Genomic DNA, 27,250 nt, shown 5'->3' on the forward strand with positions numbered 1-27,250 from the left:
CCACAGGGGCAGTCAGCAGAGGGGCGTGTCCAGACAGTTAACCCAGTTTGAACATATATATATGGATTACCACAGGAATGTACTCAGAGAGCAACCATTCCAAGGCACAATCATAGGGAGTCAAAATTATAGTTCTACTCCTCACCAGCTCTGTGCTAGTAATTCTGGCGTCTCTAATATCAGGTGGTCTGGGCCTGCATGAGCTAGGGGAGGATTAAAGGGGAAAGGCAAAGAAAACTTTCATCACTTGAGGGAAGATTGTGAAAAGCAAAGATCTGGGAAGTTGTTTCTGAGGACAAACATTACACAATTGTTCTACATTTACTACTGTTAAAGTGTTGTCTCTTTTGGAAACAGGAAATCTGCAAAATTAAAACAACTCCCGAAATTGCAAAATTAAGGGTTTACTTGAATTGCAACTGTTGGTTTATTTCCGATAACAACTTGTGAAACACTCAGTAAACAGGAAGGGGTGTTACCTATCACGTCTCTGCCAGCTGGAAATCTAGGCAAGCTAGAGCATTGGTAATGCCCCAAGCCTGCTCAGCAAATGACTGATTCTCTCCTTTACCAGCCTCTGAAAATGCCTGCCAGCATGAGGTTGCTCCTCGCAGTACTGCTCTCAGGAATTATTTGTAAGTCACAAGATTTTATCTATCTTTGTGCATAGTTTGGATTTTCTCAATATGTACAGTTCTTGTTCTGCTGCAGTGCCTGAAACTTAGGCAACTATTGCTCACATATCAAAAGTACACATAGAGAAGTAGGTTTAATGTGCAAATCAACGATTGCCCAGGTACAGATGGAGAGTAGACTTTTCTCTCCCTCTTTCTTCGCAAAGAAAACTATTAAAGATTGACCAAAATATTTAAAGGTATTTTTGGTTTGAACTGCATTCTGCTTGTGCACCGTTGCACTCCACTATGTAAATATTTGTTGACACAGTAGAATGGAGATGCTGGAATCTGAAGCAACAGGCTATCTGCTGGAGGAACCCAGCAGGTCGAACAACATCTGTGGAAGAATTATCATTCTGTCAGGTCAAACCCTGCATCAAATATTTGTCCTACGTCAGAATAGACATACTTTCTATATCTTTGTACCGCACTTCGAGCAAGTTGGCTGCTCTTTATTTTTTCTATCTTTGCACCCCAGTGCAGTTATATTTAGCCCATCCTTGCAGCTCAGTAGAGCTATATTACTGTTCCCCAAGTACATGAGCACAATCCCAGCATCTTCATTCAATTCCTAAATATAATTATAATTAAATTGTTTATCTATCAACCTATTCTCATTGCTTATTGAATGGATATTGTGGTCTCAGTAGCTGCTTTACACTTACTTACACCCATTACACAACTGGCGTTTAGGGCAGCAATGAAGGTCCTCCATCTCTCTCCGTACTTGACCATCTTCTCTATTGTGCCGCAGGTGTTGTTCAGGGTCCTCATTCCATACTGTCACACACAGATATAGAAGGACTCTTCACTGTTGTTTCCATAACTGTTTTGTTTTCAGCCCTGAGTTGAACCCCCGAACCTAGAGGGCTGGTGGACCACTCTTAGTCTGGCCTCTGTCCTTTGACCTGTTTGGCATGGGTGACCCTACCAGGAAACAAAGCATAAGGCTCTGACTCGAGCCAGAATGGCTCTCCCAGTCACTGAGGCATGTAAGCCTCCAAACCCTATGACGAGGATGTGGTCTTCTTGGAGGAGCTACCCTGTGCCGCTCCTTTATCTGCACCTGGATGGGATGTAAAATGTATTTTGTGTCACTAGGGATCACATGGCATTATTCAAAGCTAAGAAACAAGTGTCTAGTGTCCTGGCCCACATTTAATCCTCAGCTAAAACTAAGCCCACATGAACTTGTCTTTCATTTCATTATTCCTCGTCCCACCTTCTTGCCAAGAGCAAAATGAATGCAATCTAAAAAGGTTAAAAAGAAATATGAGAGGGTTGTTTACAAAAATGTCAGACTTTGAACTATGGAGAATCATCACATTCATTGACGGTCATGCTGATGGAACAGGTCTTATTTATGAAGGTCAAAAGCAAGTTTACTTAGGAACATAACAAGAAGCGGAGTTAGATGCTGTGATTCCTCATGCCTCCTCTACTATTCAATAAGATGATGGCAGATCTGTTACCTCAATGTCACTGTCCTGCACTCTCATATCCTTGAGTAACTTAATATCCAAAGTTTAGTGTATCGCGACTCCTTCTTCAGTCTCAGCACTGACAGGAAGAAACTTGTTCTGCACAATTCTGCCGAGGGGAGAGCGCCAGGGGAAAATGGAGCCGAAGGTTGGCAAAAGAAACTGTGACAGGACACTGAAAGATTCTGAAGGACGAGATTTTCAGGATGCTCCAGGTAGAGAGACTGGTACAGTTACAACACTAGCATCTACCAGTGTGGAAACTTGCATCAGCGTGTTCCATTCACAATAAGCAGAACAAATCCAGTCTGATTAATTATCCCTCAGTCAGTCTACGCTCAATCAGCAGCAAAATTATGGAATCTCCTGCTTTCATCACTGCCTTCAAACAACTCTTGCCCTCTCATCAATACCCATCTTTGGGTTTCAGAGACCACTCAGCTCCAGATGTGATCAGAGCTATGATCCAAACATGAGGCAATGACTTGAATTATAGGGAAAATAAATTTAAAAATGTAAAGATGCTAGGATCCTAAAACAAAAAGAAACACAGAAAAGCCGTGAAATATTCAGCAGATCAAGCCAAATCTGTGGGAACAAAAAGTGTTGATGTTTCAAGTTGAGCCAATATGTGTAAAAGGCTATTTGATGATGCATCAGAGAGACTTGATGAAGAGATTGGAATGAAAGTAGTCCATAGCATTTTAAGAAAGTATTTAACAAAATGAACAAGAAGTCTTGTTGACAAACATAAGACTTATGGAAAAGGAGGATTGATTTCAATGGATAAAATATTGGCTTAAGTACAGACAATGGAGAGTTGTAAATGATAACTGTTTTTCAGACTGAAGTAACCAGTGCTGGGCAAACACCCTTTTAAAAAGATTATAACTTTGATATTGAAATACAGAACAAAATTTCAAAATTTGCCAGTAGGATCAAACTTGGGGTTGTGACTAACAGTGAGGATGTTAATTCCATATATTAATTAGATGGACATGTAGCAGATAGAATGAAACGCAAGTACAAAGCAATGCATTTTGACAGAAGAGATGAAGAGGGAAACAAAAAGCTAAAGGGTGTAGAGGAAGAGAAGGACCAGCAAATTCACGTGCATAGATCTTTGAAGAATGGTTAGCCAAGTCAAAGAGACATTGAGCTTCATAAATAGAAATATTGAGCATAAAAAGCAGAAAAGTTGTACTAAATCTTTATAAAGCTTTCATTAAGCATTAAGAATTGTGTCCAGTACTAACGTCTTTTTTTGATAGATGACTTTAAAAAGGCATGGATGACATTTACCAGAAGGGTTTTAAGGATTTAAGATTTTGGGTACAAGATCAGGGGAATTTGAGAATTTTGGCTTGTCATCATGAAACAACGGACATAGAGAGAAAATACATTGGAACGGTCCTAGGTTATGGTAGGTTTAGAAAGGGCAAGGAAAGACAAAAAAAACTGCTTCCTCAGAGGGAGGCATTTTAGTGCAGGAGAATCACAGCTTCAAGATCAACTTGATGTCAGGCATTGTCTATGCAAAGCTCATGTGGTGCACAAGTTTCCTTCCACATCACAATTGTGCACTAACAGGTAAGTGACACTACGTATAGGTTAGTGGGATACAGAAGGGAGCTTATGTGTTTGTCTGAGAGCCAGAAAGTTGCAAAGGCACAGCAAAATAACAGGACAGAGAGGAGACTTATGGGATAACACCCCTGGGGCTTCTTCAGTTTATCATAAGGCTGGCTGATGAAACTTGAACCAGCAGACACAGATTCAGGAGATTGGGTAGATGTGAGGAAGTGAGTAGTAAAGACCTGATCTTACTGTCCATGAGAGTGTTGATAGTGGAGATGTTGAATGAGTTGAAAGTTAATTTGTATAGCTGATAGAAACTCTCAGGCAAAGGGGGAGAATTGGAATAAAGGGGCTTACAGCTAGCATCAAGGAATGTATGACTTCCTTCAGTACTGCAATGACCTTGTAATTCAATGACAATGATTCAGTCTCACTTCGGAGCTAGAAAGCCTCAAGCTCGAGGACACAATGTGTCTCTTCCAAGTGATAAAGTCCCAGCTTTACCTGGACAGAGAGTTCACACATTCATATTTGTTTGTTGGTGCTTATGCCATGAAAGGCACAAATCAAAATGGGTGTGTTTTGCTTCTTGTGGCCAACTCTTCCCTGGAGCAGACAATCAATTCCCCCTGCTGGAATCACAAAGATGGAGGCATGCTAAAAAAAAATGAGGACTAAGTCACTCTGCAGCGAACTCAGGTAAGAATTCTCTGTGCAAAGTGGACCTGGAAGTTGAAATGTTCACTCCTCCGAAAGGCTGTTGATGTAGATATACATGTTGGCATAAAGTTGATGTTATATTTTCAAATTTGATATGTTATTGCAAGCTCTGTCATTAGACCAAGTTTTAGTGAGTAGAATGACAGCTTTCCTACACTAAAAAAAGAGGTAAAGCAAGTTGCTACCTGTGAAAAGGTTTCCACAAACCTTACTGTAAACTTTTCAAGTCACTGGCATGGTGATGGGCCAAAGATCTCATTTATAAACAGTGAGGAATAAAGTGACAGAAGATGCTAATCTACTCCTGTTTCCTAGGTGCAGCCACTGTTTCCCCTATTAAGCGGCTGCGTTGGTGTACAACCTCCGATCTTGAACAAAGTAAGTGCAACAACTGGACATCTGTTGATTGCGTCCAAGCTACTGGCATGGAAGATTGCGTCTGGAAGATTAAGGTACACGTCAGCTACACTTTGAGTAACAAGTCATAAAATGGGCACTGCATGGAGCTGCCAAGCTGATTTCCTGACCTTCCCCGGATCATTCTAGTTCACTGAAGGGAAGTAGACAGGAAGTGATAGAAGTAGGGGAGGGAAGGCTTGTAGTGGGAGGAAAATTTTTGAACGTTTGCAAAGAAGCATGCAACCCCTTGAAATCATGCATTGCCTGAATGATGACAGAGAAGGGCTTTAGCCAGGGCCAGAAGCAAAGATCTTGCTTCTCCTCACACAGAAAATGTAATTATTTACTTGATTTCAATATGGAGAGTATTATACCCTAATCCTTGCCTACCCAAATGTTGTTTTAATAAAATGAATTAACTTCTTCATTGCATTAGTTCTGTTCTCCAGTCATTTTGTTCATAGAGTCAATTGCTGGAGTGAATGCTTCATGATCAGATGATAACTTGGCAGGCCATGGAGATGAAATCAATCTCTTTTTTAAAATCTATTCACTCTGTTCTTTCTTGCATATCTTAGTTCCTGCATCCTTTGTTTTAAATAGAATGGAAACTGCCACATTTGTTGCGTCATATTGTAATTACAAGTTGCTACAGGGTGATGTGGAATTCTTTCTCTGGTGGATACATGTAATTGTAAAATAATGTAGAAGTTCACAGGAGGTTCTGAGCTATTGGCTGAACCATTTACTTTCCATGAAAAAAAATCCAAATCGGATTTACCATCCCATCTCTTTTGTTACATTTATCTTCTCCGCCCTCTGCTGGTTGATGCATTTTTTAACTTTGGAAGTGAATTTCACACTCAGGGGTTTCTGTACAAATGTTACTCGAAATAGAAGCTGGAGTGGACTACTTGGCTCCTGAACATCCAGGCATAGCTAGAATAATGCCATATCCCTTGATCCCTATCTAAAAACAATACGGTGCACACTGACAGACACTGAACCAAGGTGCAGGGAATCGACAGACTCCCCTGTTGAGACAGAAACAAAAGTTTATTTATCGGAATTCCAACTGTACATCAATGACTTGGCCAAGCGGCACTGCGAGACAAATCATTTTCAGAACACACAAGGACCCCACAATAAGTGCTAATTGAGAGTCCACTTTAAATAATCACTGTACGCTGACAACCCGTGCCAGTCAAAATAAACTTGACAAGATTAAACAGAAAGCACAAGGGATTAACAACTTGAGATAAAACAGTTCATGACACATCTGTCTTGAATATATTCAGCAAAAGAAATGTCCTCTTGGATTCACCACCATCTAGTTGAAAAAAAAATCTGCTCACCTCTGATCTGAGTGGCTGATCCTTTATTTTGAGAACCTTAAGTTGCTAATGTGGGCTCCTGCTCAAGGTTCCCTATTTATGGGTGGAAATTATCTCCGCTCATCCTGGCCAAATAGTTCCTCATGGGGTAGAAATACAGGACCAATTATTCTACAGTAACTCCCCGTCAATGAGGATCAATGAAAGAGGAACATACAGGAAGGTTCACAGAGTGTTTCTGGCTGAGGAAAGACCACCATTGTATTTTCAGGTTAGTTTCTTATTCAGGTCATTTTCAAGAGGATGATCTGTTACAACAGTGTCTTGATTTACAGAGGGAAGAAGCTGATGCCACTATTCTTCATAGTTCGGTACTGATGGCTGCAGGGAAGTGTGGGCTGGTGCCAGTTATGACTGAATATTACAACAAAGGTCTGTGCATGTCCTTTTCTTTGCCATCTGCTTTGGCGCCATGTTTTTGCAAATCTCTTCCCGATTTTTGCACATGTCACAATGAATTCCCATTGCAACTCCATCTGTTTCTTCATCTTGTGGGACCTGTGGAGATAATCTGAATTGTCCCAGGGATTCGCATCACTTGTTTATCTGAGTACATATATTAATGTCTGTATTATATTAATATGCAGCAACCATCAATTAATTTTTGCTTAAAAAGAAAACAATTGCACAGATACATGGCAATAAATTCTTCTCAAGCCCATGTACTGTTACACTATGTTAGTTCCAGGTTCTATTCTTCTTTAACTCTACAACATCTTCTGATGTTTTTAACATCTGTTGCACAAATGATCCAACAGAATCATTGGTTGCTGTCCAAAGCTATAATTGGCTGATTGGTTATCCTCCATTGCTAGCAATGGGCTGATTGGTTGCTCACTAATGCTAATAGCTTGAATCATGCCTTCTAAGGCTAGCAATAGGCTGATGCTTGCCAAAGCTGCCAAAGGACTGACTGGCTGTCCACTTAAGCTAGACTGATTGTTTGCCCTCTAATGGTAGCAGCAGACTAGTTGGTTGCCTTCTGAAGCTAGCAATGAGCTGACGGTTTGTCTTCTACTGCTATCAATGAGATGATTGGTTGCCTTCTGATGCTAGCAACAGGCTGATCGGTTGCCTTCCCATGGTTGCACCAGGCTGATTAGTTATTCTCTAAAGCTAGCAACTTCAGAGTTTGCTTGGAGATGTAGAAAAAAGGTAGCACAACACAGTCACAGAACTTGTTTCTATTGTGGCCATCTTATTACCTGGAGGCCTGCATGTCTTGGGCTGTTACCAGTAGAAGGTATCAAGCAGGAACTGTGGAGACAGAGAGATTAGAGAGCAATGTTGGAAGTTCATTCTGTCTTTACACACCTCTGGACAACTTCATCCCTCAATAACCTTCGCTGGGATTTTCCCACAAAAAGGGTTTTAGGCCAATTTGCATATGTTCAGTTCCATCACTTATTATTTGGTCAAGAAAGGGAGATGTTTGGATTCATAGGTCCATTCTCGACAATATTAAACCTCTACATTTTCTATGTTTGTACCCACAGAAAATCTTGAACCCTGCCATGATCCAAGAGCCCTTACGGAACCATGTGAGTTTCACATTTTTGGCATAAGTACTTAGAAGAACTTTAAAAGGCTTTATGTTGACTTCTGAACTGAAGACCCCTTTGGTACATGGAAGGAGGATGGGAAGGAGGTGTACTTCTTTGCCCTGCTGAGAACAGATCAAGGTCCTTTCCCTCACGCAGCATGAGACCAAGCAGTTCCTCCTCACCGGGAGTGGGTTTGCATCTACACTGTGATTGGGACTGGTCCGTGTCCCTGGTGAAATGGAGCTGGGATGGGGCTGCAATTCCAAACCGCAGCTGGATCATTAACGGAAGCCAGCAAAGTCCAAATAAGTGAAAATGAAATGTGTTACCCTTGTGTCACACAGAATAAGCCATCACAACGCAAATACTGATATTCCTGTTCCTACCCGACTGTATATTGCCGAGCCTAACTTCAGCACTACCCTCTTCCCACTTAGTTATCCATTCAAGTCCTTAATTGCTTTGCATCGTAACTCCCTGCACTCCCCTCTGTTTCACATATTGACTTTACCTAACAGCAATCTATCAGTCTCAGTTCAGTGGTGTCCAATTGTTCCTGGCTAAGACAGATTTTAGGACAGAGTTCAGATTTCTACTACTCCCAGTGAATATTTCCTGATTCTACCCTCCAAACTGTGAGAAGGGAGGAAAAATTATTTAAGGTTGGCAACTCTCCTGCAAAGTCTCTTTGAGGTATCCCAACTTTAAGTTTCCCTCCTTACTCCTCTATCTCCTAACTGCCTGGTCTGATGATTTCAACATTTATCCTCTTATTTGGCATTACCCACTACAGGAAATATTTTTTCTCTGTCTACCTGATCAGACCACCTTAACAGTTGCCAGCAGCACCACTGAATTGCCGGGCAATTTTCTGTGCTAAAACAACCAGAAACTTGGTCTCAATAATTCATCATTGTAATTTTATTTAGAGATAGAGTACAGAGTAGACACTGCTGGGTCTTTGAGCTCTGACAACATTGATTGAACCCCAACCCAATCACGGGACAACTTACAATGACCTACCCACTGTGTCTTTGGATGGTGATGGAAAACTGGACCACCGGGGGAAAAACACACGTATTGTACGGGGATTGTAATTTAACCCTTAAGGGTTACAGTTAACAGTTAATGTTCACTCTGTGTTGTGACTTAATCTGGGAGCTTCTCCAATATTTCATGCAGTTGTCCTTTGCTGCAGATGTGTATATAGTAGCTGTTGTGAAGGATAAAACTTTGACCTGGGATAGCCTGAGAGGCAAGAAGTCATGCCATACTGCCATGCACCGAACTGGTTGGATGATCCCAATGGGCCTGCTGATTGCACAGGGAAAAATTAAAAACTGCACCATTTACAACTGTAAGTTATATCTTTCTGATTGACGGTGTGCGATAAACTGGATAATGCTGAAAAATTAGTAAATTTTTGTCACATGCACTGAGGTACACTGAAAAAATTGTTTTCCATGCCATCTACACACAACAATTCATTGCAACAGTGTATTGAGGTAGTACAGTGACAGGGTACAAAATAGAGTTACATTACAGTATAGAGAAAGTGCAGTGCAAATAGGCAATAAGGTGCCAGTTCCCAACGAGTTAGATCGCACTGGAGTATTCAATACACCCGTAACAGCACCCGTAACAGCAGGCTGGAATCTGTCCTTGAGCCTGGTGATATGTGTTTTCATGCCTTTGGTATCTTCTGCCCAATGGGTGGAGGAGGGAGGGAGGAGGGAATGTCGACTCAGACCATGAGAGGCCTGCGTCAGACATTTTCATGCCTTACAAGGCGCAGATTGGAAGTCTGTGTGGAGCACCACTCCTCACACAGACTAGAGCAATGTGTGGTTAAGTGCCTTGCTCAGGGACACAAACATGCTGCCACAGCTGAGGCTGGAACTAGCGACCTTCAGATCACTAGACGAACACCTTAACCACTTGGCCACGTGCCCAACACAATGTGGAGGTTGATGGGAAACTGTCCCTGGTGGGTGGGTCTTCGATTATATTTGCTTCTTTATTGAGGCAGCAAGAAGTGTAGGCAGAGCCCATGGAGGGGAGGTTGGTTTGCAAAGTGTGCTGAGCTGTGTCAACAGCTCTCTGCAGTTTCTTGCAGTCACGGGCAGAACACTTGCCATACCAAGTCGTAATGCATCCAGGTGAAATTTTTCTACGATGCATCAATAAAAAAATTGGTGATGGTCGAAGAGGACATGCTAAATTTCTTTAGCCTCCTGAGGAAGTAGAGGCACTGGTGAGCTTCCTTGGTTGTGGATGAGAAGCTTTCCTTGAAGGATACTGAAATACATTTTGATTTAAAGCAGTCACTACTTACACCCTTCTGTCTGTCTGCACTGCTCTTACTCTGTCACTGTAACGCTATTTTCTGCATTCTGTTATTACTTTACTTTTGTATAACCTTGATGTGTGATGGCATGTAAGAGAAATTTTTTCACTGTACCTCACTACATGAGACAACAACAAACCGATTTACCAAATTAAGTGAATAGTTAGTGGTGCTCTGACCATTTTGTCTGTTAAATAGGGTACTGACCAACAGATGGCAGTACAGCCCACACTTTGGTCAAACAGCCCACCATTTTGTGGAAACTATAGAGAGAGTGCAGCGAGATTTACAAGGATGTTGCCTGAATTGGAGAGTATGCCTTTTGAGAATAGGTTGAGTGAACTTGGCCTTTTCTCCTTGGAGAGACAGAGAATGAGAGGTGACCTGATAGAGGTGTACAAGATGATGAGAAAGATTGATCGTGTGGATAGCCAGAGGCGTTTCCCAGGGCTGAAATGGCTAACACAAGGGAGCATAGTTTTAAGGTGCTTGGAAGTAAGTAAACAGGGATGTCAGAGGTAGGTTTTTCACACTAAGAGTGGTAGGTATATGGAATGCACTGCCAGCAAAGGTGGTAGAGGCGGATACAATAGGGTCTTTTAAGAGACTCTTAAATAGGTACATGGAGCTTAGAAAAATAGAGGGAAATTCTAAGCAGTTTCTAGAGTAGGTTACATGTTCGGCACAACATTGTGGATCGAAAGGCCTGTAATGTGCTGTAGATTTCTATGTTTCAAGGTCCTTACCAACCATTGAAAGCTGATCTATGGCAGTCCTCATTCCCATTAACCCCCTGCAGATTCTTGCAGTGCTTTGACCAGCGAGCAAACCGCGTTTGGGATTGATTAGCAAGAGAAAATTAAAGGAGGACAGGGGCAAGCACAGCATCCGTTTTCTGAGTAGAAAGAGTCAGGGTGGTGATATTGAGGTTTTAGCTCTTTGAGGCGTCAACAAAGAGGGGCTTCAGTCAGGGAAAGCAAAAAAAGAAAAGCTTAACGTTAAGCTTTTTTTCTTCAGACTAGGCAGGATAGTGGAATGCTCTTCTTGCAGGATTTGGGAAGGCACGGAGACCTCCAGTGTCTCTGACTACTGCAGCTGCAAGAAGTGCATCCAGTTGCAGCTTCTACCAATCCACATTAAGGATTTGGAGCTGGAACTGGATGAACTCGGGATCATTTGAGAGGCTGAAGGGTGATAAATAGGACATGAAGAGAGGTAGTTACACCCAAGGTGCAGGGTACAGGAAATTGGGGTGATTGTCAAGAAAGGAGCCAATGCAGAGTACCCCTGTGGCCATCCCCATCACCAACGGGTATATCACTTTGGATACTGTTGGGGGGGCGGTGTGGTGGTTGGGTCTCTGTCATTTGAGTCCAGCTCTGAGACTTGGAAGGGAAGGCGGGAGAAAAGGCACATTGTGGTGATTGGGGATTCATTAGTTAGAGGAACAGACAGGAGGTGCTGTGGGTGAGAGTGAGATTCCCGGATGGTACGTTGCCTCCCGGATGCCAGGGTCCAAGATATCTCAGATTGAGTCCTCGGCATTAAGTGGGAGGGTGAACAGCTAGACGTTGTGGTCCATGTAGGTACCAATGACATGAGTAGGACGAGTGACAAGGTTCTGCGTAGGGAGTTCAGGGAGTTAGGTGCTAAGTTAAAGAGCAGGACCTCCAGGGTTGTGATCTCAGGATTGCTACCCATGCCACGAGCTAGTGAGACCAGAACAAGGAAGATTATACAGTTTAATACATGGCTAAGGAGTTGGTGTAGGTGGGAGGGGATAAGATTTTTGGATTATTGGGCTCTCTTCCTACAAAAGTGGGACCTGTACAGAAGGGACGGTTTGCACCTGAACTGAACAGAGCAATTATCCTAGCGATAATAGTGGTTTGTTAATGCTGCATGGTGGGGATTCAACCAGAGTTGCAGGGGGATGGGAATCAGAGTGCCAGAAAAATCAGTGGAGAGGTTGTGGAGGCAGATGTTGGTAAGACCTCAGACAATTTTAGGAATCAAAAAGATTGAGCATGGTCCAACGAGTGTCCTGAGCTGTGTATATTTCAATGTGTATCTTAGGAAAGGCAATGATGGGGTTGAAGATGAAGTGGCTGGTTTACAAACAGAGGCAATGTATAGTGAGGAGAGACTGCAGATAGGGAAAAATTGCAGTCAACAGGATGAGTTGCAATGCAAAAGGGGGACAAAATTGAAAAGAGTGAATATAGGACTAAGGCTGTTATATCTGAATGCACACAGTATATGGAATAAGGTAGATGAACTTGTAGCACAGTTGCACATTGGCATTTATAATCTTTCAGGCAACTCTGAATCATGGTTGGAGCTTAATGTCCAAGGATATACATTGTATTGAAAGGACAGGCAAAAAGGAGAATGAGGTTCCATTGCTCTATTGGTAAAAACTGAAATCATATCATTAGAAAGAAGCGACATAGCGTTAGGTGTTGAATCATTGTGGATAGAGCTAAGGAACTGCAAGGGTAAAAGGACTCCCAAACAGTAGTAAGGATGTGGCCTACAAATTACAATGGGGGAAAAAGAAAATGCATGCCAAAAGGTTAATGTTACAATAGTCATGGGGAATTTCAATATGCAGGTAGATTGGGAAAATCAGGTTGCTGCTGGGTTCCAAGAGGGGTAGTTTCTGGAGTGCCTATGAGACAGCTTTTCAGAGCAGCTCGTGGTTGAGCCCACTTAGGGATCAGCTATTCTGGATTGAATGTTGTACAATGAACCAGAATTGACTAGACATCTGAAGGTAAAAGAATTCTTAAGGGAAAGTGATCAGAATATGATCAAATTCACCCTGAAATTTGAGAAGAAGAAGCTAAAGTCAGCTGTATCAATATTCCAGTGGAGTAAAGGGAATTACAGAGGCATGAGAGGGGAGATAGCTGGAACTGATTGGAAAAGAACACAGGCAGGGATAAAAGCCAAAGGCGGTGGGGGGTGGGGTGGTAATATTATAGAGCAAGAATTAGTGGAAAGTTACAGGACAGGGAAGTTTTTAAAAACCAACAGAAGGCAACTAAAAATACATCAATAAAGTAACAATGGAATAAGAAAGCAAGCTAGCCAATAATATTAAAGAGGACACCAAAAGTTTCTTCAGATACATAAAGCATAACAGAGAGGTGAGAGTGGATATCTGTCAGCTGGAAAACAATGATGGAGAGGTAGTAATGGGGGAGCAAGGAAATGGCAGATGAACTGAGTAAGTATTTTGTATCAGTTTTCACTGTGGAAGAAACTAGCAGTATGGTGGAAGTTCCAGGTGTCAGGGCTCATTTAGTGTCTGAATTTACCATTACCAGAGAGAAGATTCTTCGGAAACTGAAAGGTCTGAAGGTAGATAAGTCACATGGACTAGATAGGTCACACCCCAGGGTGCTGAAAGAGGTTGCTGAAGAGATTGGGAAGCCATTAGTCATGATCTTTCAAGAATCACTAGATTCTGGAATGTTTCCAGAAGACTGGAGAATAACAAATGTCACTCCTTTCTTCAAGAAGGGAGGGAGGCAGAAGAAAGGAAGCTATAGGCCAGTTAGTCTGACCTCAGTGGTCGGGAGTAGCTTGGAGTCGATTATTAAGGATGAGGTCTCAGGGTGCTTGGAGGCACATGATAAAATAGGCCCTAGTCAGCATGGTCTCCCCAAGGGAAAATCTTGTTCGACAAATCTGTTAGAATTCTTTGAAAAAACAACAAGCTGGATTGACAAAGCAGAATCGGTTGATGTTGAGTACTTGGATCTTCAGAAGACCTTTGACATGGTACCACACACAAGGCTGCTCTATAAGCTATGAGCCCATGGTATTACAGTAAAGATTCTAACATGGATAAAGCAGTAGTTGATTGACAGGAAGTAAAAGTGGGAATAAAGGGAGACTTTTCTGGCTGACTGCCAGTGGCTAGTGGTGTCCCACAGGGTCTATGTTGGGACTGATTCCTTTACGTATATGTCAATGATTTGGATGATGGAATTGAAGACTTTGTTGCAAAGTTTGCAGACAATATTAAGATAGGTGGACAATAGGTACTTTTGAGGAAGTAGACTACAGAGGATCTTAGATGGTCTAGGAGAATGAACAAAGAAGTGACAGATGGAACATAGTGTCAAGAAGTGTATAGTCATGCACTTTGGTAGAAGAAATCAAAAGGTTGACTGTTTTCTAAGTGGAGAGAAAATACAATCAATTGAGGACTTAGGAGTCCTTGTACAGGTTTTCCTAAATGTTAATTTGCAGGTTGAGTCTGTGGTGAGTGAGACAAATGTGATGTTAACATTCATTTCAACTAGAAAATGCCCCCTTTATTCCCTCTCTTTTTCTCCTGCCAGTCAGCCAATCTTCCATCCATGTGAGTATCTTTCATGTACAGGTCCACAATCCCTTATCCAAAATCCTTGGGGCCAGTTGCATTTTGGAATCCAGAAATTTTCAGATTTCAAAAAAATTATAATTATATTGATAATAAACCTGTCTCAATATGGGTGGACTTTAGGACCCGGGGCACCTCCGGAACTACTCACATCCTCCCATACACTTTAAATCATCTCTAGATTACTTATAGTACCTAATACAATGTAAATGCTCTGTAAGTAGTTGTTATACTGTATTGTTTAGGGAATAATGACATGAATAAAAGTCTGTACATGCTCAAACAACAAGTTCTGGAGGGAGAACTTCTGTGTTTTCCTGATCTGCACTTTTTTTGACATTTTCACAGTGAAATTAAACGAAGTCAACAGTGAACACAAAACTTATAGTTAAGTGGGATAAATAAAGACTACAAATACTATTACAGTTTATTTATAGAGTAATATACTGATTAAATGAAATAGTGGGATAGTTATAGACCATAAATACACTAGTACATTTTATTTCCAAAAAAATATTCAATAAAACATAAAAATATACAGCTTCAAACTAACGTTTCATTAGTTTATGGTCATCACTGTCACTATAAAACTTCACTAACTTGTCTTTCTGTTTATTTAAATCATATACAGTGGTAGTTCCAACACCATATTCTTCAGTTAGACGCCGCACAGATACACCATGATCAAGCTTCTGCAATAACTCCACTTTCTGTGTTATTGATAATGATAGATGCTTCCTTCTCTTTTGTCATTGTTACCCATAGGGGTATCTGCAGCTCTCTTTGACATTTTCACAGTGAAATTAAACACAAAGTCAACAGTGAACACAAAATATCAGCGAACAGCAAATGCACATGTAACCAGTACGAGCGCTGAGCCACAACTGACGTCTGGTGGCCTCTGCTAGTGCGCCACATCACACCTGAGTGACGTCAGCTGTTGGCGCGCCAAACAAGCCTTGTTACAACGCGCTCCACATTCCACGAAAGAAACTTTGGTTTTCAGAGCTTTTTGGATTTCAGAATTTTGGATAAGGGATTGTGGACCTGTAATACCAAAGACCTTCTGCAAATCCATGTAAACAACATCGCTGACTTTCCTTTGTCTATCCTGCCTGTCATTTCCTCAAAGAATTCCAAAAGATAAGTCATGCAAGATTTCCCCTTAAAGAAACCATGCTGTCATTAGTTTAGTTTATCAAGTACCCCAAAACCTCATAATTAATAACAGATCCTAACATCTTTCTAACCATTGAAGTCAGGCTACCTGGCTTATAATTTCCTTTCTTTTTCTTTCCTCCTTTCATAAACAGTAGAATGACTTTTCCAATTTTCCAGTCTTCCAGACCATTCCATAACCTAGTGAGTCTCTACTAGTGCCTCCACTGTCCCATCAGGTACCTCTTTCTGAACCCTGGGCTGTAGTCCATCCAGTGCAGGTTACTTATTTATGTTCCTTCAGACCTTTCAACTTCCCAAGCATCTTCTCCTTAGTAAAAGCAACTAATCTCAATTCTACTCCATGACATTCTCAAATTTCTGGCACGCTGCTAGTGTCTTCCACAATGAAAACTGACTCAACATACTTATTAAGTTCATCCGCTATTTCTTTGCACCCATTACCACCTGTACAGCATCATTTTCCAACAGTCTGATACCCACTCTTGCCTCTCTTTTACTGTTTGTATATCTGAAAAAAACAAAAAAAACAGCTTTTGGGTATACTTCTGTATATTATTGGCAAGCTTTCCTTCAGATTTCATCTTTTCTCTCCTTGTTTATTTTTAGTTGCCTTCTGTTTGATTTTAAAAGCTTCCCAATCCTCTAACTTCCCACTAATTTTTGCTATGTTACAGTATATGCCCTTTCTTTTGCTCTTATGCTGTCTTTGACCTTTCTTGTCAGCCACAATGGCCTTATCCTCCATATAACCATATAACAATTAGAGCACAGAAACAGGCCACCTCAGTCCTTCTAGTCCATGCTGAACTCTTACTCTCACCAAGTCCCACCGACCTGCACCCAGCCCATAACCCTCCATTCCTTTCCTGTCCATATAGCTGTCTAATTTAACTTTAAACGACAACATCGAACCTGCCTCAACCACTTCTGCTGGAAGCTCATTCCACACAGCCACCACTCTCTGAGTAAAGAAGTTCCCCCTCATGTTACCCCTAAACTTTTGCCCTTTAACTCTCAACTTATGTCCTCTTGTTTGAATCTCCCCCACTCTCAATGGAAAAAGTCTATCCACGTCAACTCTATCTATCCCCTTCATAATTTTAAACACCTCTATCAAGTCTCCCCTCAACCTTCTATGTTCCAAAGAATAAAGACCCAACTTGTTCAACCTTTCTCTGTAACTTAGGTGATGAAACCCAGGTAACATTCTAGTAAATCTTCTCTGTACTCTCTCTATATTGTTGACATCTTTCCTATAATTCGGTCACCAAAACTGTACCCAACACTCCAAATTTGGCCTCACTATTGCCTTGTACAATTTCAACATTACATCCCAACTCCTATACTCAATGCTCTGATTTATAAAGGCCAGCATACCAAAAGCTTTCTTCACCACCCTATCCACATGAGCTTCCACCTTCAGGGAACTATGCACCATTATTCCTAGATCCCTCTGTTCTACTGCATTCTTCAATGCCCTACCATTTACCATGTATGTCCTATTTTGATTAGTCCTACCAAAATGTTACACCTCACATTTATCAACATTAAACTCCATCTGCCATCTTTCAGCCTATTCTTCTAACCGGCCTAAATGCCTCTGCAAGCTTTGAAAACCTACTTCGTTATCCACAACTCCACCTATCTTAGTATCATTTGCATACTTACCCATCCAATTTACCACACTATCATCCAGACGATTAATGTATATAACAAATAACATTGGACCCAGTGCAGATCCCTGAGGCATACCACTAGTCACCGGCCTTCAATCTGACAAACAGTTTCCACCACCACTCTCTGGCGTCTCCCATCCAGCCACTGCTGAATCCATTTTACTACTTCAATATTAATACCTAATGATTGAACCTTCCTAACCAATCTTCCATATGGGACATTGTCAAAGGCCTTACTGAAGTCCATATGGACAACATCCACTGCTTTACCCTCGTCAACTTTCCTAGTAACCTCATCAAAAAATTCAATAAGATTTGTGAAACGTGACCTTCCACGCACAAATCCATGTTGACTGTTCCTAATCAGACCCTGTCTATCCAGATAATAACAAATGTTTGTATATATACCATCCCTAAGAATACTTTCCATCAATTTACCCTCCACTGACTTCAAACTCACAGGCTAATAATTGCTTTGTTTACTCTTAGAAACCTTCTTAAACAACGGAACAACATGAGCAATATGCCAATCCTCCGGCACCATCCCTGTTTCTAATGACATTTGAAATATTTCTGTCAGAGCCCCTGCTATTTCCACAATAACTTCCCTCAAGGTCCTAGGGAATATCCTGTCAGGACCCAGAGACTTATCCACTTTTATATTCCTTAAAAGCTCCAGTACTTCCTCTTCTTTAATCATCATAGTTTCCATAACTTCCCTACCTGTTTGCCTTATCTTACCCAATTCAATATCCTTCTCCTTAGTGAATACCGAAGAAAAGAAATTGTTCAGAATCTCCCCCATCTCTTTTGACTCCACACATAACTGTCCACTCTGATTCTCTAAGGGACCAATTTTATCCCTCACTATCCTATTAATATAATAGTAGAAACCCTTGGGATTTATTTTCACCTTATTTGCCAAAGCAACCTCACATCTTCTTTTAGCTTTTCTAATTTGTTTCTAAAGATACTTTTTGCATTCTTTATATTCCTCAAGCACCTCATATACTTCATGCTGCCTATATTTATTGCAGTGGTTGCGTCTCTGGCACCGAGATGGGACCCTCAACTCAGAAGGGAAGGAGGGAAAAGAGGAGAGCAGTAGTGATAGGGGATTCGATAGTTAGGGGGACAGATAAGAGGTTCTGTGGAAGAGATCGAGAATCCCGAATGGTCTGTTGCCTCCCTGGTGCCAAGGTCCGCGATATCTCGGATCGAATTCTTGGTATTCTCGAGAGGGAGAATTTATTTATTTTCTGAACCAAGTTTCCAAATATCCCTGGAAAACCATGGCTCTCTCAAATTTTTAACCCTTCCTGTCAACCTAACAGGAACATAAAGTTTCTATACTCTCAAAATTTCACCTTTAAATGACCTCCATTTCTCTATTACATTCTTCTCATAAAACAAATTGTCCCAATCCACTCCTTCTAAATCCTTTTGCATCTCCTCAAAGTTAGTCTTTCTCCAATCAAAAATCTCAACCCGGGGTCCAGACCTATCCTTCTCCATAATTATATTGAAACTAATAGCTTTGTGATCACTGGACCCGAAGTGCTCCCCAACACAAACCTCAGTCACCTGACCTATCTCATTCCCTAACAGGAGATTCAACACTGTCCCTTCTCTAGTTGGTACCTCTATGTATTGCTACAAAAAAACTATCTTACACACATTTTACAAACTCCAAACCACCCAGCCCTTATACAGCATGGGCTTCTCAGTCTATGTGTGAAAAATTAAAATCTCCCACAATCACGGCCTTCTGCTTACTACAAATATCTGCTATCTTCTTAGAAATTTGCTCATCGAATTCTCGCTTCCCATTTGGTGGTCTATAATACACCCCCATAAGAGTTACTACACCTTTCCCATTCCTCAATTCCACCCAAATAGCCTCCCTAGACGAACCCTCTAATCTATCCTGCCAGAGCCCCGCTGTAATATTTTTTCTGACAAGCAATACAACACCTTCCCCTCTTGTCCCTCCGATTCTATCACACCTGAAGCAATTAAATTCAGGAATATTTAGTTGCCAATCACACCCCTCCTGTAACCATGTTTCACTAATAGCTACCACATTATACTTCCAGGTATCAATCCATGCTTTAAGCTACTCCACCTTTCTTATAATGCTCCTAGCATTAAAATAAATGCATTTAAGAAATTTTCCACCTCACTCTCTGTTTATCACTAACAGTGCAAACAACTTTACTATTTTCATTTTCTTCCTTCTTCCCTACATCTGTTCCTATACTCTGGTTCCCCTTCCACCCATATCTAGTTAAAATCCACCGGAGCCTCTCTAGCAAACCTACCTGCAAGAATATTTGTCCCCCTCCAGTTCAGACATAGACCGTCCTGCCGGAAAAGGTCCCACCTTCCCTGGAAAACTGCCCAATTATCTATAAATCTGAAGCCCTCCCTCCTGCTCCATGTCTTCAGCCACATGTTGATCTGCGCTATCTTACTATTTCTAAACCCGCCTGCACGTGGCACTGCTAGCAATCCTGAGATTGCTATCCTGGAGGTCCTGTCCTTTAACTTGGTGCCTAACTCCCTAAACTCTCCTTTCAGGAGCTCCACATTCTTCCTACCCACGTCATTGGTCCTTACATGGACCACGACATCCGGCTGCTCACCCTCCCTCTTGAGAATACCAAGAATTTGATCCGAGATAACGCAGACCTTGGCACCAGGGAGGCAACAGACCATCCAGGATTCTCCATCTCTTCCACAGAACCTCTTATCTGTCCCCCTAACTATCGAATCCCCTATCACTACTGCTCTCCTCTTTTCCCTCCTTCCCTTCTGAGTTGAGGGTCCAGTCTCGGTGCCAGAGACACAACCACTGCAACTTGTCCCTGGTAGGTCGTCCCCATCAACAGTATCCAAAACGATGTATTTATTATTGGTGGGAATGGCCACGGGGGTGCTCTGCTCATTCTGTCTATTCCCCTTCCCTCTCCTGACAGTCACCCAGCTACCTGTCTCCTGACACTTAGGGGTGATTATCTCCCTGTAACTCCTTTCTATTTCTGCCTCTGCCTCCCGAATGATCCAAAGTTCATCCAGCTCCAGCTCCAGTTCCCTAACTCGGTTTGTCAGGAGCTGCAGCTGGATCCCTTTAGAATACTTCCTTACCTTTGGGATGTATCTATCCTGGGCCTTCCAGATTTCTCCCAGAAACTCCAGTCTTTCTGCTGCCATCCCTGCTAGTGTTCCCTTCCAATCAACTCTGGTCAACTCTTCTCTTATGCCTCTGTAATTTCCTTTACTCCACTGTAATACTGATACATCTGACTTTAGCTTCTCCCTCTCGGCCTGAGGTTGTTCAGAGGAGCACTGAAACAGAACAACTTCCTTACTCTTTCAATCATTCTAGTTTCCACTCCTGGATATCCTTTGCATTTTCATTCTGACTGCTCCCACCCAAATCACCATTTGCTCATTTCCCTTCCCATTGCCTGTCCCCTTCTGATTGTCCTCTTTGCTCCTTTGTTTCTCTTGCTGCACCACCTTCCACATCCCTTCTCCTTGTCCCCACCAAACTTTCTCTGCTTTACTCTCTTGACAGTCATTCCATTCAATTTATAAGCCCATATTATTTCATTTGATATCCATATGATACACATATCTATGTCATTTAATGCATGTATTCATTCCATTTAGTCAACAGAACTTCATGTTCCACTCCACTTGGACCATAAGAGAGTTCCCCTTACAATTGGAATGTGTATGTGTTCCATTTTGTTCAGTGCTCCTGGATGTTTCTACCTCCGTTCCCCCCCCCCCCACCCCCGCCCTCTCACAACTTTTTCTGGAGCCCGTTCCTGCTCCATTCAGTACATTTGCCTGCTTCAGGTCATGTCGCAAACAGTGAATGTGCTAGAATTTGGTTCTCCTCAAAAATGAAAACAATTTTAACAGGATTTCCTGGTGGCCAACCGTTTTAATTCCAATCTCTATTCCCATGTTAGTTCATGGCTTCCTCTGCTACCACAATGAGGCCACACTCAGGTTAGGAGCAACGCCTCATATTCTGCCTGGGTGGCCTCTAACTTGATGGCATGAACATAATTTTTTCTAAATTCCAGTAATTTCTCCCCTCTTCCTTCCCTCTTCCTTTCGCGACTCTGGCTTTCCCCTTACCTTTTCTCTTCTCTTCACCTACCTATCACCTACACCATGTCTCTTCTCCCTGCTTTTCTTCCATGGTCCACTCTCCTCTCCTATTAGATTCCTTCTTCAGCCTTTTTCACCTGTCACCTTTCAGCTTCTCACTTCTTCCTCTCCCCACCGTCCCTAGCCACCTGGCTTCATCTATCATCTTTATGCTTGTACTCCTTTCCCTCCCTCCACCTTCTTCTTCGTGCTTCTCCCCCAACCCCTTGCTTTCCAGTCCTGGAGAAGGGTTTTGGCCCAAAACGTTGACTATTTACTCATTTCCGTAGACGCTGCCTGACTTGCTGAGTTCCTCCAGCGTTTTGTGCCTGTTATGCTGGATTTCTTCTGTTTACATTTTCTGTTTTCTTTTCGAATGAAGCAACATATTTCAGTGAAAGCTGTGCCCCAGGGGGAGATCCTGAATCTAAGCTATGCTCGTTGTGTGCTGGTCGGGCCAGTTCAACTGACCCAGGAAGAGACAAGTGCGCCTTCGGCATTAATGAACAATACTTCGGTTACAAAGGTGCCTTCAGGTACGGGTTGCATTACATTGCAGTTTTACTCTTGTTATGTTTTATAATGCAGAAACATTGGAATAGTTGAAAGGAAAAGGCAGCAGTCTGAAATGTGAGTCTCACTTCATTTTTTACTTTAAGAGAAGCACACACTCATCAACCCATCAGGTAGGAGTGTGATGATGTATACTGTTTACATAATTTTACAGATAACCCATAATGCATTATGTAAACAACAAAGAATGCTTAATCAACAGCATACTTCAATATTACTCAATTATCATTGAAATATTAAATACACAACACTCCTCCCTGCTTTGCTACGAACTCCAACTCAATATAGCATGCATCTTAACTATATACACAGTATACTATATAATGCAACTACCATTTAGACATCCATAGTACAGTAAATTTTAAATTGTCCCATTCAGGCCTACAGATTTAATCGCTGTGGAGGGTTTCTTACCCTTGTGTGATAACACCTTTCTTGACAAGGTGGTCAATCTGCTTGGTATCTTTAAAACGCCATTCAAACTAATTTTGTGAAATGACTGAAACAGCCGAGCCAGTACCTATTCCATTTTAGTTAATTTGCTGTTCACTTCAGGTGTGAGTCATGTTGCTTGCCTCTTGTTAGTTTTCACATTGTAAATGTCATGGCTAACGAGTCCCATGTCACCCTCATAATTATCAGATTTTTCATCAGCTGTGTGCGTATTAGTGCTCTGTTTGAAACTGCAACTTGCCTTTTATAGCTTTTTCTCATCCCTGTGCATTTGATTTATTTTTGTTTGCTTGACATGCTCTTTGTCTATGCTCTACTTTGTTGCATTTCTGCAAGTTTCACCTTTAAACCTGCTTTGGTCTGGTGTATGTGAGCCCCTGCTACAATGGTAACACTATTTATTCGGCCAGGCAGGTTCCATCTAGGCCAGGGGCTCCCAACCTCGATTCTACAGATGGCTTGCTTAATAGTGGATGCATTAGTGATAACTTTTCAAAATTCTTTAGATTCTGGACTGGTTCCTGAGGATTGGGGGGTGGCTAATGTAACCCCGCTTTTTAAAAAAGGAGGGAGAGAGAAACCGGGGAATTATAGACCGGTTAACCTAACATCAGTTGTGGGGAAACTGCTAGAGTCAGTTATCAAAGATGTGATAACAGCACATTTGGAAAGCGGTGAAATGATCGGACAAAGTCAGCATGGATTTGTGAAAGGAAAATCATGTCTGACGAATCTCATAGAATTTTTTGAGGATGTAACTAGTAGAGTGGATAGAGGAGAACCAGTGGATGTGGTATATTTGGATTTTCAAAAGGATTTTGACAGGGTTCCACACAGGAGATTAGTGTGCAAACTTAAAGCACACGGTATTGGGGGTAAGGTATTGATGTGGATAGAGAATTATTTGGCAGACAGGAAGCAAAGAGTGGGAATAAACGGGACCTTTTCAGAATGGCAGGCAGTGACTAGTGGGGTACCGCAAGGCTCAGTGCTGGGACCCCAGTTGTTTAAAATATATATTAATGACATAGACGAAGGAATTAAATGCAGCATCTCCAAGTTTGAGGATGACCCGAAGCTGGGCGGCAGTGTTAGCTGTGAGGAGGATGCTAAGAAGATGTAGGGTGACTTGGATAGTTTGGGTGAGTGGGCAAATTCATGGCAGATGCAATTTAATGTGGATAAATGTGAGCTTATCCACTTTGATGGCAAAAACAGGAAAACAGATTATTATCTGAATGGTGGCCGATTAGGAAAAGGGGAGGTGCAACGAGACCTGGGTGTCATTGTACACCAGTCATTAAAAGTGGGCATGCAGGTACAGTAGGCGGTGAAAAAGGCGAATGGTATGCTGGCATTTATAGCGAGAGGATTCAAGTACAGGAGCAGGGAGGTACTACTACAGTTGTACAAGGCTTTGGTGAGACCACACCTGGAGTATTGTGTGCAGTTTTGGTCCCCTAATCTGAGGAAAGACATTCTTGCCATAGAGGGACTACAAAGAAGGTTCACCAGATTGACTCCTGGGATGGCAGTACTTTCATATGATGAAAGATTAGATCGGCTGGGCTTATACTCGTTGGAATTTAGAAGATTGAGGGGGTATCTTATTGAAACGTATAAAATCCTAAAGTGATTGGACAGGCTAGATGCAGGAAGATTGTTCCCGATGTTGGGGAAGTCCAGAATGAGGGGTCACAGTTTGAGGATAAAGGGGAAGCCTTTTAGGACCAAGATTAGGAAAAACTTCTTCACACAGAGAATGATGAATCCGTGGAATTCTCTGCCACAGGAAACAGCTGAGGCCAGTTCATTGGCTATATTTAAGAGGGAGTTAGATATGGCCCTTGTGGCTAAAGGGATCAGGGGGTATGGAGGGAAGGCAGGTACAGGGTTCTGAGTTAGATGATCAGCCATGATCATACTGAATGGCAGTGCAGGCTCGAATGGCCTACTCCTGCACCTATTTTCTATGTTTCTATGTTTCTATGTTTCTAGAATACAGTCTCAGGGATGGGTTTTCCAGTTTGACAAAGATGGCTTCTTTAACCCTTCTTTTGGGCAGGGAGAACAGGTGGTTTGAAAAAGGAGTTAAAGAGGCCATCTTTGTCAAACTGGAAAACCCATCTCTGAACAGAGGGAGTGAAGTATGACACCAACTATTAGATACTTACAATGCAATCCTAATATCTCTACCCCGGCATCACCACAACAGTTCACACCTACATTCATGCAAAGATAGTACTAATGACCCTTTCATTATCTCTACGACTCTTAACGACACCCAGGTGATTGCCAAACCTGTAAATAAATCACAGAGTTTATAAACTGGAAAACTATCCACCATGGATCAGAATCGAAGACCCTTCTTGGCTGAGTGGTGAAATGTCTTCTGGACAACACAGAAAGTCCAGTTGCCTTGATTCACTACTGCTTGAAATACCTTCCAATAATTTTCGAATGTTTCAAAGGTACATTTAATGTCAGAGAAATGAATACAATATACATCCTGAAATGCTTTTTCTTTGCAACCATCGACAAAAAAACAGAGGAGTGTCCCAAGGAATGAACAACAGTCAAATGTAGGAACCCTAAAGCTCCTCCCCGCCCAGCTCCCCCTCTCCTGCGCGTAAGCGGCAGCAAGCAACAATCCCCCCTCCCCCACTGGCAAAAAAATGCATTGACACCCACCACTGAGCACTCAAGCGTGAGCAAAGCAACAGCAAAGACACAGACTTGCAGTTACGAAAAAGACTTTGTGTTACACCCGGTATTCAACATACCACAGGCTCTCTCGCTCTCCCTAATAAAGAGGCATGTTTCACAGCGAGTGGGGAGATATAACAAACAACTCGCTGGTTTATACTGTTAAAAGTCCACAACCTCGCTTTTTTCTTTAGCTCTATGCCCAAAGATCACGAGTCTCTGGGCACACAGCCACAGATATTCTGACTCCCCCGATGACATATGGGTCTCCTCTTGCGACACCGACACTCGATCCGCCTGTTCTCAGAGCCCCGAGATCCTAAGCTTCTGAGGTCAAGCCGAATACTTAGGCCGAGTCTTTGGCATGCCAAACAACAATGGCCAGTTATGAAACCCCGAGAGCAGGCCCCATTCCCGCAACGAACTGTAGTCAGCGTGTAACTCCGGGTCAGGGTTTTCAAAAGAACCCTGAAAGGGAAAAATAAAGATATTAAAAATAGAAATAGAGCTGTTTCTTAAGATGCAAGCAAAGGAGTTGCAGTTTAGTGCCAACATCACTCCACTTCGCCTTCTTTAATGTCACATTGATGTCAGATTCACTGGCCTATAATTTCCTGGTTTCTTTTTAAAGCCTTTTTTAAACAACAGAACAACATTGGTTATCCTCCAATCCTCTGGTACGTCTACTAGGGCCACAGCAGTTACTGCATTTGCCTCCCACAGGGTCCGTGGGATACCTTGTCAGGCCCTGGGGATTTATCCACCCTGATTTGCCTCAGGGTAGCAAACACCTCCTCCTCTGTAATCTGTACAGGGTCCATGATGTTGATGCCACTTTCAGTACTGTGGTAAAGTCTTAGGCATCCTAGCTCTCTATATATGTGCCCAAGACTTTTGCACAATACTGTAGGATGCTGCGGGGTGACCTTCAAGAAGTTTCTAAACTTATGAAGAGCATAGATAGACCAATATCTTTTCCCCAAGAGAGACAGATTGACTTGGTGCACATTTTAAGAGGAGAGACATTTGAAGGAGAAGCAAATGGTATAGTTTTGCCACACAAAGGATAGTAAATATCTGGAATGTGCTGTGCCAGAGGAGGAGGTGAGGCTGACACAACTACAGCATTTCAGAGACATTTGGGTAGGCACTTGGACAGTTAAGATATCGAGGGATATTAGCAAAATGCGGGAAAATGGGACTAGTAGTGATTGGCTTCATGGTTGGCATCAGCTGAAAGGGCTTGTTTCTATGCTGTAAAATTCTTGACCCTGGACCTATATTCAGCATCTCTATTCCTGCAAAATTAGGATTAGCACCTTGCTAATTCACTGCGTTGTATCTACAGTCTTATTGAAAGAGTCAATGAGCAATCTGAAAAAACTATCACTATCACCATCACCTGATTTGCTTGAGGAAAAGTTCTTCTCCCCTGTTCCTTTGGATTCACTATCTCTGCTGGCAATGACCAGGGCTTTTGGAAGAAGAAAGAATGGGTCAGAAGCAGTTATTCCCAAGGTCAAGAGAGTTGGAATGTTGCTGATGTCCACAAATTTTCCATGCCTGGTCACCTGCATATGAATCAAATTTCAAATAGTCAAAACTCAGCTGTGATGGAATGGCAGAGTAGACTTGATGGGATGAATGGCCTAATTCTGCTCCTATGTCTTGTGGTCTTTACCTCACTTCTATCGACTCTGTATCCTTCTCATGAGTAAATACAGATGCAAAGAATGCATTTAAATCTCCCTCATCTCTTTTGGCTCCACACATAGATTACGATTCTGATCCTCCACAGGACCAATTTTGTCCCTTACATTCTGTTTGCTCTTAACATATCTGTAGAATCTCTTGGGACTCTCCTTCACCTTGTTTGCTAGGGCAACCTCATGCCTCCTTTTAGCCCTCCTGGTTTCTTAAGTGTTCTCTTGTGTTTCTTGTACTCTATAAGCATCTC

The 27,250-nt window shown here is 42.1% G+C and overlaps 1 protein-coding gene across 1 annotated transcript in view; it reads left to right on the top strand.

The window, feature by feature from the left end:
• Nucleotides 1–490: 490 nt before the first annotated feature.
• LOC140196454 (serotransferrin-B-like) overlaps nucleotides 491–27,250 on the top strand; it is a 44,818-nt gene continuing 18,058 nt past the window's right edge. The window contains exons 1-6 of the mRNA XM_072255703.1: nucleotides 491–635; nucleotides 4,772–4,908; nucleotides 6,525–6,621; nucleotides 7,746–7,790; nucleotides 8,992–9,150; nucleotides 21,944–22,097. Of these exons, the coding sequence (XP_072111804.1) occupies nucleotides 551–635; nucleotides 4,772–4,908; nucleotides 6,525–6,621; nucleotides 7,746–7,790; nucleotides 8,992–9,150; nucleotides 21,944–22,097 (677 nt within the window). The 5' untranslated portion in view covers nucleotides 491–550. The remainder of the gene's footprint in view (nucleotides 636–4,771; nucleotides 4,909–6,524; nucleotides 6,622–7,745; nucleotides 7,791–8,991; nucleotides 9,151–21,943; nucleotides 22,098–27,250) is intronic.

Source organism: Mobula birostris, chromosome 4 (genome assembly GCF_030028105.1).
Source record: "Mobula birostris isolate sMobBir1 chromosome 4, sMobBir1.hap1, whole genome shotgun sequence".
NCBI classification, from domain to species: domain Eukaryota; kingdom Metazoa; phylum Chordata; class Chondrichthyes; order Myliobatiformes; family Myliobatidae; genus Mobula; species Mobula birostris.